General features: G+C 41.5%; 1 protein-coding gene across 3 annotated transcripts in view; it reads right to left on the reverse strand.

Annotated features, from left to right (window-relative positions):
• Nucleotides 1-225: 225 nt before the first annotated feature.
• The window catches only part of ABCA9 (ATP binding cassette subfamily A member 9), an 81,437-nt gene continuing 69,610 nt past the window's right edge, over nt 226-12,052 (reverse strand). For 2 of the 3 annotated variants that reach the window (XM_017863684.1, XM_017863688.1), the window contains 9 exons: nt 11,620-11,711; nt 9,451-9,611; nt 8,339-8,414; nt 8,171-8,265; nt 7,339-7,458; nt 6,992-7,132; nt 5,835-5,914; nt 1,737-1,792; nt 226-1,615 (listed from right to left, as the gene is read on the reverse strand). In XM_017863684.1, the coding sequence (XP_017719173.1) occupies nt 1,517-1,615; nt 1,737-1,792; nt 5,835-5,914; nt 6,992-7,132; nt 7,339-7,458; nt 8,171-8,265; nt 8,339-8,414; nt 9,451-9,611; nt 11,620-11,711 (920 nt within the window). In that variant the 3' untranslated portion in view covers nt 226-1,516. The remainder of the gene's footprint in view (nt 1,616-1,736; nt 1,793-5,834; nt 5,915-6,991; nt 7,133-7,338; nt 7,459-8,170; nt 8,266-8,338; nt 8,415-9,450; nt 9,612-11,619; nt 11,712-12,052) is intronic. The other variant, XM_017863678.1, reaches the window with a different exon arrangement.

Here is a 12,052-nt window from a genome sequence, read left to right on the forward strand (position 1 = left end):
AAAAAAAAAAAAAAAAAAAAAAAAAAAAAAAAAGAAGTCTGGGGCCCTTGGCCCAAGGTCTCATATGAATATTCTCATAGGTTGATGGAAGCGTTTTATTTTTAAAATCTAGAAGAATGTAAGAAACAACTAAAATCAAAGCCAAGGTCTTTCACACAACTGCCTTCAAGTGTTCAATTAGATAGCAATAGTAATAGTATTAACAACAACAAAAACTCACCTAAATAAGAGTATACAAATATATTGTGTTTATTTTAAGGTGTTTATAGGGTTACCAGTTGGATAGGTCATAATATATAGAGATATGGGAAATTAAGACCTATGAAGTTTTAATTCTTTGCATAAGAGTATACCCTTGCATCATTAAAAAAACATAGAAAAACAAATATGTTTCAAACTTATATATAACATATATATATGTATATATATGTTCAACATGATCATTCAGGTTCTTACTGAAATTATTTATTTATTTTTATTATACTTTAAGTTCTGGGGTACATGCGCAGAATGTGCAGGTTTGTTGCACAGGCATACATGTGCCATGGTGGTTTGCTGCACCCATCAACTCATCATCTACATTATGTATTTCTCCTATCCCTTCCCTAGCCCCCCACCCCTCAACAGGCTCCAATGTGTGATGTTCCCCTCCCTGTGTCCATGTGTTCTCATTGTTCAACTCCCACTTACGAGTGAGAACATGCAGTGTTTGGTTTTCTGTTCCTCTGTTTGTTTGCTGAAGATGATGGTTTCCAGCTTCATCCATGTCCCTGCGAAGGACATGAAGTCATCCCTTTCTATGGCTGCATAGTATTCCACGGTGTATATGTGCCACATTTTCTTTATCCAGTCTATCATTGATGGGCATTTGGGGTTGGTTCCCAGTCTTTGCTATTGTAAACAGTGCTGCAATAAACATACGTGTGCATGTATATTTATAGTAGAAGGATATAGATCTCAAATTTGCTTTAAAGGCACAACAGACAAAACATGGACTCACAATCTAAACTCTGAAAAATGACAGAAAAGGAAAACCAGTGAATTAAGAATAAGTATTTTAAAAGTGAATTATAAAAAGCAAATACTGTGCTGCTGGGTAATCAATTGACTCCCCTTACCCGAAAGTCAACGGGATGTCTTAATTTATACTTTAATCAAAAACATAAGAAAATGTTTAATATTTTGAAGTTCAGAGAAAGAAAATTAAGCATTCTCCATGAAATCCTCAGAAAGGTAGACAATTCTATAATAAATGCATTTTTGAACTTAACACAGTAGGAAACATGGGATTTGGTTGCTGGCACAAAGGCTGCGTGGTGTGGCTTAGCCTTATGCCCTACCATCACCCTCACCGACATCCCCTGTTGTCTCGCTGTAAGAAATACTATTGAGGATAATTATTGCATGAGTTTCAAAGGCATTTTGTACTACCTCTGAGATAAGGTGTATTAAGGCTATAAAATATTATCTTTTAAAGAGTCACAGGATTAAAGACAGACATGGGGTATTTGGAGCTTTAAAGCTCTTCCTGAGGGAGGAGCTTCCACTTCACCGAGGGATTAAAGTCATCTTCAAGAACACCCAGCTCCTGCTCCTTGGCGAGCTCCAGGAAAACCTAAAAGGAAGGAAAGCAGTAAAGAGAGGAGAACAACGCCATACTGCCTCCTGCAGCTCCAAGTGAATGCATTATACAGGTATATTTCATAGATGATATAGAATCACTAAAAATGACCCACCTGCTCCAGAGTAGACTGTGAAAGGCTGTACTCCTCCAGGTCGAAGCTCTGTTTAACTGCATAAGAATGAACATACATTAGGAATTCTATTTTTTTTCAGTGAGTTTTACTAAGTTATGAACCAAAATACATGCAAGTAGATCTTAAACATAAAAGATAAGGTAATAAGTATTCTTAGACTAAATATGGGAAAGCAAATGCATGATATAGTCATATAACAGGAAGGATACTCCACCCCATTCGTCTAGAGTATTGGTAGAGGCACCACAAAACTAGAAAGCAGTATCAGAGGTTCCAGAGCATCTGTGCAGAACAAGCTAAGAGATGGTACCCTCTGTGCTAGACGATGACCACGTACCCCTCTATACCAGCCCTCATTCTTGTCTACTCCAAAGGCTGATGTAACAGATATCTTCTGGTGGATGTCACCAATGGCAAGCCCATCAGGAAGGACAGGGGATACAGGAGGTCAAGGCATTTATTCTTTCACTTCCTCCCTGACACCAAGTGTGTGCCTTGTTTCTCTCAAGGTAGTAGGTTCTACATGACTCTACCCTCAAGTTCAGGTCACTGCTTCCTCTCTTAGTCCCTTTGGACATAAGAATGGTAACACTTCTACCGTTTCTCGTCTCAGGTAATTGCACTGTTTCATGTACCTTTGCAAAGAGTCTCGTTGCGGGAAGTCAGGGACCCTGAACGGAGGGACCGGCTGAAGCCACGAGAGAAGAACGTAAGTTGTGAAGATTTCATGGACATTTATTAGTTCCCCAAATTAATACTTTTATAATTTCTTACACCTATCTTTACTGCAATCTCTGAACATAAATTGTGAAGATTCCGTGGACACTTATCACTTCTCCATCAATACTCTTGTGATTTCCTATGCCTGTCTTTAATCTCTTAATCCCGTCATATTCATAAACTGAGGAGGATGTATGTAGCCTCAGGACTCTGTGATGATTGTGTTAACTACACAAATTGTTTGTAGAGCATGTTTGTTTGAGCAATATGAAATCTGGGCACCTTGAAAAAAGAACAGGGTAACAGCGATGTTCAGGGAACAAGAGGGATAACCTTGAACTCTGACTGCTAGTGAGCCGAACAGAACGGAGCCATATTTCTCTTCTTTCAAAAGCAAATAGGAGAAATATCACTGAATTCTTTCTCTCAGCAAGGAACATCCCTGAGAAAGAGAATGTGTCCCTGAGGGTAGGCCTATGAATGGCCCCGCGGGGGCGGCCATCTTTTACGGTTGAAGCCGAAGGGATGAAATAAGCCCCGGTCTCCTGTAGTGCTCCCAGGCTTATTAGGACAAGGAAATTCCTGCCTAATAAATTTTGGTCAGACAGGTTGTCTGCTCTCAAACCCTGTCTCCTGATAAGATGTTATCAATGACAATGTGTGCCCGAAACTTCATTAGCAATTTTAATTTTGCCCCATCCTGTGGTCCTGTGATCTCGCCCTGCCTCCATTTGCTTTGTGATGTTTTATTACCCTGTGAGGCATGTGATCTCTGTGACCCACACCCTATTCGTGCACTCCCCTTTTGAAAATAGCTAATAAAAACTTGCTGGTTTTATGACTTGGGGAGCATCACGGAACCTGCCAACATGTGATGTCTTCCCCAGACCCCCAGTTTTTAAATTTCTCTCCTTTGTGTTCTTTCCCTTTATTTCTCAGACCAGCTCACACTTAGGGAAATAGAAAAGAACCCACGTTAAATATTGGGGGTGGGGTTTCCCCCGATAGAGTCTTCTGACAAACACAAGTTCCTTGAATTATCCTATTTTGAGTTTACCATCTGTTTACCAATTTGAACTATGACTGAGACCCCAACCATGTAGATACATAAGAAGAGGAAGATAATGAATGGAAAAATAAGACTGGAAGGCAAATATTTCTTTTGGACAGTGTCAAACTGCTGTGGCATTTTCTTTCTTCTTTCCTTAGACATAGGACTAGTCCCTATCTTATATCTGGAAACACGTGAAGAAGAAATACAGTGGGTGGCTGACTTCCCTGTACTTGTAGAGTTTAGAGAAGCAAAGATGCTTGTGTGTTTCTCATGGAGTTCAAAGGGGAGGTATCTTGGGAAGATCACCTGGAAAGGTAAAGGGGTTTCAAGGAAGGGACTCAGGGGCTGCCAGGTGGTCACAGCAGCCAAAAGCAGGATGCATCACCCACCCCAGGGAGCTGTAGTCAGAGATAATAGATGAGAGGGGAAAGAAAGTCATCAAGGAACCCATAAAAGCATCCAATAAAAGAAAGGGCCAGCAATTCCTCATTTCTATACTGGAGATCCCAATGTGATATCATAGCTCTAATGATCAGATCAAGCTCTGATGCCATATTATCTTTTCTTTTTTCCTCCTACACTACACCCTGGAGAGGCCCAAAACATTCATTTATGAGTCATGGAGGAAATAGAGAAAGAAAAAACATAAAACTGACCATGTCACCTTCCTAGCTGTAGGTCTCCAAATTTGAAGCAAGTATGACCTGGAAAGGGCATGTGAGGCTAGGGTTTTGCTGGAGTTTACATTACCCAGAAGAGATTGGTGGTAGGAAAGAATGAATCTATGCAACAAGGCAAAGGGATTGCCATGGAGCAGGCATTTTGCTTGGACGACACTGTGCCTAGCCCATTCAATAAGTGTATGGCACCTGAGAATGTAACGGTGTCCAAGAACATTTGGAGGAAAAAATGCTAGCTTACATCTCCACATTTTGTACTTTATGTCATCTTCACATATTGGAGCAAGAAATTCTGATAAATAGTTGTTTTCCCCCTAAATGAGAATTTCACTTTTAGCAAATTAAGTACTGCAGAAGGAATTTGAGGTGGGAGAGAACACTTTTGAAATCAGAAACATGAGTAGGCTTTTTAAAAAAGCCTCTAGGGAGGCAGCCTTCCTGAAACATCAATCTCTGTTCCTAATCCATTATAAAATACTTCCTGTTGATCTCACTGTGGAATCCTTCCAACTGGAAAGATGCCAACCAGCCATCGGGGCATAATGGTCAGTGTGGTCAGTGTGAAAAATGGCCACATAGACCACAGGGTGAGGTTGACCAACAGGATGAGAAAGTGAAATGAAAACCTATTTGGGTGATCCTAATCCTGTCTCAAGAAGAATCTCATTAAAAGCTAGGATGACCATCCTGGCCAACATGTTGAAACTCTGTCTCTCCCAAAAATACAACAATTAGTTGGGTGTGCTGGCGGGCACCTGTAGTCCCAGTTGCTTGGGAGGCTGAGGCAGGAGAATTGCTTGAACCTAGGAGGCAGAGGTGCAGTGAGCCGAGATTGCACCACTCCAGCCTGCCAGCCTGGTGACAGAGCAAGACTCCATCTCAAAACAAACAAACAAACAAACAAACAAACAAAAAGCTAGGATGCTTGAGGCCTCTGATGAAGGCGGGTGACAAGCCAGAAAGTACAGCTCAAGATGGGGCATGAGGTTTCATACACTAACTCATCAGATTTCATACACTAACATGACAGGGAAAAACCAAGCCCCTGATACATCAATGCAGTATGCAAAGACCAAAATCCAAGGGTCTAAAATGAGTCACAGATTAACACACCTAAACAGAGACAGGAACCTCCTTATCTGCAACGATTAATAGATGGCTATCAAACAATACATAGAGGCAAAAAACAAATTCATATGTTTCTGCTTGTATGAATTTGTGGATAATCTATGCCTGAATGTCAATGGCAATGGTCTCTTTCTCCCAGAACCTTGTTCAATTACAGTAGGATTCCTTAGCCCCAGCTCTAATGACATTTTGGTTGATCATTCTTTCCTGTGATGGATGACCAATGCATTGTAGGGTGTTTAGCATCATCCCCGGCCTCCACCCACTAGAAACCAGTTGCATCCAACCTCTCTGTCCCCACTTGTAAGAACCCCAAATCTTCCCAGATAATTGCCAAATCACCCCTTATTGAAACACACTGAATTAGCAGTCTTAGTAATGTATTAATGATGTGATAGCATAATTCTATGTTTATGCATTTTTTAAATAGTGGTTTTATATCAGATTTAGGTTTGTCCATTTCCCAGAGTTTTGTCTCTAAACAGTCACTCTTACCTATCTCTAATTTGAAGAAAGCCTGTGATAAAGGTCGCACATCCTCAACAGGCAACTTATAGACCATCAGGAAGGAGAACCTGTGAAGGGAAGAGAGTGAGGCTGAACTCCAGGTGTCAAGGTTGCAACTCCTGATGGGTACAAGTCTAAAAAGGGCAACAAGGCTAGGCACGGTGACTCATGATTCCTGTAACCACTGCAATTTGGGAGGCCAAGAGGGGAAGATTGCTTGAACCTATGAGTTTGAGACCAGTCTGGGAAACAGATTGAGATCCCATCTCCACAAAAAAACTTAAAAATTAGCCAGGCATGGTGGTGTATGCCTGTATTTCAAGCCACCATGGAGGCTGAGGCAGGAGGACCACTTGAGCCCATGAGATTGAGGCTGCAGTGAGCGGTGATTGCACCACTGCACTTTAGACTGGGTGACAGAGTGAGATCCTGTCTCAAAAAATAAAGATAAAACAATTAAAAGGAGCAACAATATCGTCAACAACTTGTTTAAATATTCACATCTGTATGGTGTTAGAGAGACACTCATAATGTAAGTGCTCTTTGATCAGCAAGAAGTCAATCTACTAAGAGGAGGAATGAAAGACAAAGGGAAGGAAATTGACAGCCCCTGTGCCTTATGAAGGGAAGAAGCAGAACTACTTACCCTTCTTCTTAGTGAGAAGAGAGTAGCATTTCAGTAAAAAGAACTAGATTCTACTGCTGTCTCCACACTCTGAGCCTCAGTTGATTTTACTGATAATAATATATAGAAATGTTAAGAGACACTATTCACTGAACTTTGACTGATGCCTGGCACTCTGGCATGGGCTTTGTGAAGGTGACCTCCTTTAATGAGGGATGGTTTTACCCTCTGGAAGGAACCCCTGAGATGACCTAAGTGCATGCATGCATCAGAAAGTATGTGGCGCATGTTAGAGCCCCCATGCATGCTGATTCTCTTACAAGAGTCAGCTTTCAATTCAGCACTTTGTTCTCTTATTTCCCTCTTGTGGGAGCCCTTGGAATTGAATTTTCTCTAAGTAAAGTACTTGCAATTACCATAGAGTTAAAGAAAGAGAAGATAAAGCTCTTATTCTGTCATCATAGTGGAAATACAGACACAGAAACCAAGGACTGTGATAAAACAAAACACCTGTGTCTACCTTTCCTGCCGAGCAGCCTGGGGGAAAAGCCTCAGAATCTCTGCATGGAGGGGCTCCACTTGTGCCAGGTTCTTCACCTTCATCTCCAGCAGGTAATCTTTGCCAAATTTGCTTTTCAGGTGTTGGATGGAACCGATACATCTGGAGGTAAGAGAAGGATAAAGTCAAGGAAGAAAAGAGAAAAATGTATGGCTTGTGATGTTCAGCCTCTGGAGGCCAGAGTAAGGCCACATAGAGTTGGGAGTAGCCATGCTAGCTCCTCACAATGGGTAGGCTGGTTCAGGGAAACAAACTTTGTTCATAGCTCACAACCTGGGGGTTGAGCGCCGGCTTTGACAGGCACTCACCTCAGCCTTCCCGACACCATGATGGCCACTCGGTCACACACTGCCTCGGCCTCTGCCATGTAGTGGGTGGTCAGGAGGGCGCCCCTCTCCGTGTTTCTAAAGGTGGCCCGAATCACCTGCCTAAAGTTAAGTCAAGGGAAAACACAAACTCATGGATATACTCAAGGTATCTGGAATTTTTTAAAAGAAGTTTCCATCAATGCACCGATGAAACATGCAGCGAATTCAGACTAAACAAAGAAGGGGTGTGTGTAGGGATGACAGGCGTGGAAATAACCAAACTATTGGTTAGAGTATATAATTCAGAGCATAGAAAATGATATTGGGTAAGATGCTATTTATAAAAATATTAAGTTCAGGAATATTTATGAGAATGCAGTGGGAGCAAAGAAAATTAGGAGAATTTACTAAAAAGCTAGATAATCATGACATACTCCCTATAGGTACAAAATGACAGAATTCAGAAATTTCCCAAAAATAATTAAAAAATATATCAAAGATTTGGAATGTTTTTTCCTCCATAAGAACTGTATATCAGGTGATGTTGCAGAAAGATTTAAAGCTTAATTATCGATGGATTTGACTGTATAAAAATGTTTCATGTAGGAACAGACACAAAATTTATTCAAGCAAATATTAGGGTGAGATAATACAGCTTTTTCTTCTGAATAAAAGCTGGTTGTGATTTGAAATCAGATAATTTATTTTCCTAGAATATTGCTTTTCCTGATACTGTGTGTGTCTTTCCCTTTCTGAGCAAACAATGATTTTGCAGACCAGTTCTCACAGGATCAATACACTCATGCAGTGGTTGCTCATGATAGCACCTCACCACATTTGCTGCTGCCCCTCGGGGTCCATCCCGGTTGATGGCTCATCCAGAAGCACCACTGACGGGTTCCCCAGGATGCTCAGCATGAAGCACAGCTGCAACGGGAGGAACAGCCCCTCTGGTTCCCATCTATGGCACTTGCAGAGCAACACCAAGCCCTGCCCATACCTTTCGCTTTATTCCCTCTGACAAGGTCTTCACAGGAGCCTTCAGCTGGTCCTGCAGCTTGAGCACGTCCGCTAATCTGAAGAAAACAGAGTCAATCCACATGATCCCAACACTGGCGAATGTACATGGGAGAATGAGCAAATCAGGAGAAACACGACAGTGGGGAAGGTGTTCACAAATGGTCAGAGTGGTCATAAAATTTAAACCATCTAGGTACTTTATGAACCTTTCATAGTCATCAAACTCATATTTTCAATGATGTCTTTCCATATTGAGAATAATTAGGCTCGACTGGGCGCAGTGGCTCACGCCTGTAATCCTAGCACTTTGGGAGGCTGAGGAGGGCGGTTCACAAGGTCAAGAGATCGAGACCATCCTCGTCAACATGGTGAAACCCTGTCTCTACCAAAATTACAAAAATTAGCTGGGCGTGGTGGCGTGCACCTGTAGTCCCAGCTACTCAGGAGGCTGAGGCAGGAGAATTGCTTGAACCTGGGAGGCGGAGGTTGCAGTGAGCCGAGATTGCACCACTGTACTCCAGCCTGATGACAGAGCAAGACCCCGTCTCAAAAAACAAAACAAACAAACAAATAAAAACCAAGAATAATCAGTCTGGGCACGGTGGCTCACACCTGTAATCCCAGCACTTTGGGAGGCCAAGGTGGGCAGATCACCTGAGGGTCAAGAGTTCAAGACTAGCCTGGCCAACATGCTGAAACCCCGTCTCTACAAAAATACAAAAATTAACCCGGCATGATGGCGGGTGCCTGTAATCCCAGCTACTTGGGAGGCTGAGGCACAAGAATCACTTGAACCCAAGAAGTGGAGGTTGCAGTGAGCACTGCAGCCTGGGCGGCAGAGCCAGACTCCATCTCAAAAAAAAAAAAAAAAAAGAAAAGAAAAGAAAAGAAAAGAAAAAGAATAATCAATAAACATTTTTCTCTCCAGGCTCAAAGTGAGAGAAAACAACACTGAATGGAGTTCTAGATGACCAAGTCTTCTCCCACAAGCATGGGGTCATCAATTAGCACCTACCTGTCTTCATTTTGTGTGTATGTCATTAATACAAATGCCCTCAGCAAAGAAGGGGAGTGCCCCCCAGCCCCAGGTACCGTGTGATGGCGATCGTTGCATCCCCTTTCCTGAGCCCTTTCACGGCGGCGTACACCTCCAGGTGCTGCCTCACTGTCAGGTTGGGCCACAGTGCGTTCTCCTGAGGGCAGTACCCCAGGAAGCCCAGGGGGTCCCCTCCGCCACTCCCTTTCAAAATCACCTACACGAAATAAGTTCATTATCAGATTCTATCCCAAATGTCACGTATATGTATGTGCACGTACGTGCATACTTCAGTGATGCCTGTCTCTTCACACACACAGGTGCTAAGTGCACAAATGCAAATCAGCAATCACTTAGTTCTGGGGAAAAGGTGGTAAAAGCCCACTTTAAAAGGCAGACATTCCATGGTTGTCCATTATAGTGTAGACTTTATTACCAATTCCATGACCATGATTGAACTCAAGGTTGCTGATTCGAGTAGCTTTTACTTGGCTTCATTCACTGATCCAAATATTCACAGGAATAGATACCTGTTGAGAAACCTGTTTCGCCAGTGATAGTTAAAATTATAGGATTTATCTTGCAATAAGGCAGTGGTTCTCAGCCAGGGGAATCCTCCTCCTAGGAGATATTTAACAATGTCTGGAGATACATTTGGTTGCCACAATTCATGTGTATATGCATTGGGAAAACACTATTACTGGCATCTAGTAAGTAGAGGCAAAGGGTGCTGCCAAACATCCTAGTATGCACAGAACAGCTCCCCACAACAAAATGACATTATCAAGTACATAATAATCAAGGTTGAGAAATCCTGAACTAAGATATAAGCAAAAAACTTTTAGCACTGTGTTTAGCCCATAGGAACCAATATATACATGACAGCATTTATTATTTTTATGAGGCAGACTATGCTTTACAATAATAACAACGTCTAATGTGTCCTCAGTACTTGCTATGTGCCATTATCTAAGCATATGATATATGTTTAATTGCATTATCCTATCCTTACAGAACCCCTGTATGTGTTAGATGTTCATTTTATCATTGATGTTTTACATACAGAAAATTAACACCAGCATGGATTATGAAACTTGTACAAGGTCACAACAAGGTAAATCTGGGACTTGAAGCTGGGATCTACCTTTCTCCATATTGGTCAGGCTGGTCTCAAACTCCCAACCTCAGGTGATCTGCCCACCTCGGTGTCCCAAAGTGCTGGGATTACAGGTGGGAGCCACCATGCCCAGCCCTCATTTGCATTTTTAAAGACTGTTCTTGCTGCGGTGTGAGGCAAGAGTGGAAATGGAAGGACAGGAAACCTCTGTAGCAATGAACACCACTGTGCGACCTTCCTTCGTAAACACTCCCTCTGACATTGACCTCATGTTAAAGGTCAATAGCATTTTCTCTTCGAAGTTGTGGTCCTTTGGCTTCTGTCCATCATTTTCCCCAAACTTGGCCTAGTCATATCACCAAGTGGTACTCATATATTATTCTAGTTTTTGCTTTGCGATTTAGGTAATTATCCATTTTTTAAATTACATCTGATTTCTCTTGTCTTAATAAACCCTGGATCTTTTACCATTAGCCCAGAATCACCATTGTCCTTCAAGAATGTCAATGTATCTGCAATAATACCCTCAACTGCTCTGTCACTACATTACATAATCAGGGCCAAGAAATGTTTCAATAATTGTAAGAAAGTTTCTGTGGTATACACCTTCTTAAAGACCTATGAAGTTTTACTAGCTAATGGACTCTTATTGTTACACGGGTCACACATAATCTTTAATTATATAGGTAGAGGACAGTCATTAAATATGAAGACTCATGACTCTGCAACCACATAAGCAGGAGTTGTCATTATTCTGACAGTGGTTTCTAGTGTCATGCTGGGTGAGGCCATTAAATTCAACAAAGTTCATGGGATACATAAATCAATAAAGCAAAGATATCTGACTTTGAGGAAGATATATTTCCTTTTAATATCTTTATTTCTCACTCAATAAAAGGCGTAGTATATATGATATGTAGCCCTTCTCAGAAACAAACTGTTTTTGGAATTAAAGACATAAATTTTTAATCAATCCTCTTTACTCAATGCATAAATCACACTAAGTGATTAAGGATCAACTACATAGTCTATTATTGCCATCAATATTCATTGTAAAATGTTTATCCGAGGTAGCACTAATGACCACATTCCTGTGTGTTTTACTGACCTGTCCTGCAGTTGGTTTTGTGTCTCCAGTTATCATCTTAATAGTTGTACTTTTACCAGCTCCATTGTGTCCTAACAGCCCTATAACTTCGCCTGAAAGAAAGTGGTATGCTCAGAAATATACAAACAAGTGCAACAAAAATAAAAGCAAATACCATCTGAGGGCTCACTGTGTGTCAAGTGCTATGTGAAATGTGCTGCATACGTTATTTCACTTATTCCTCTCTCTCTCTCTCTCTTTCACACACACACACACACCTGAGCATTATAACTAGCTTCATTTTACAGATGAGGAAGCTAAGACTTAAAGAGGATAAATAACTTGCCCCACGTCATACAGATAGTAAGAGGCTGAGCTGTAAGTTGTAACATATTTTGATTCCAAAGCCTGTTGTACTGAACACCCCACCACCACTTTCACAAAATGTGCTGTT

The sequence above is a fragment of the Rhinopithecus bieti genome, unplaced genomic scaffold (genome assembly GCF_001698545.2).
Source record: "Rhinopithecus bieti isolate Rb0 unplaced genomic scaffold, ASM169854v2 scaffold_2349, whole genome shotgun sequence".
NCBI lineage: Eukaryota > Metazoa > Chordata > Mammalia > Primates > Cercopithecidae > Rhinopithecus > Rhinopithecus bieti.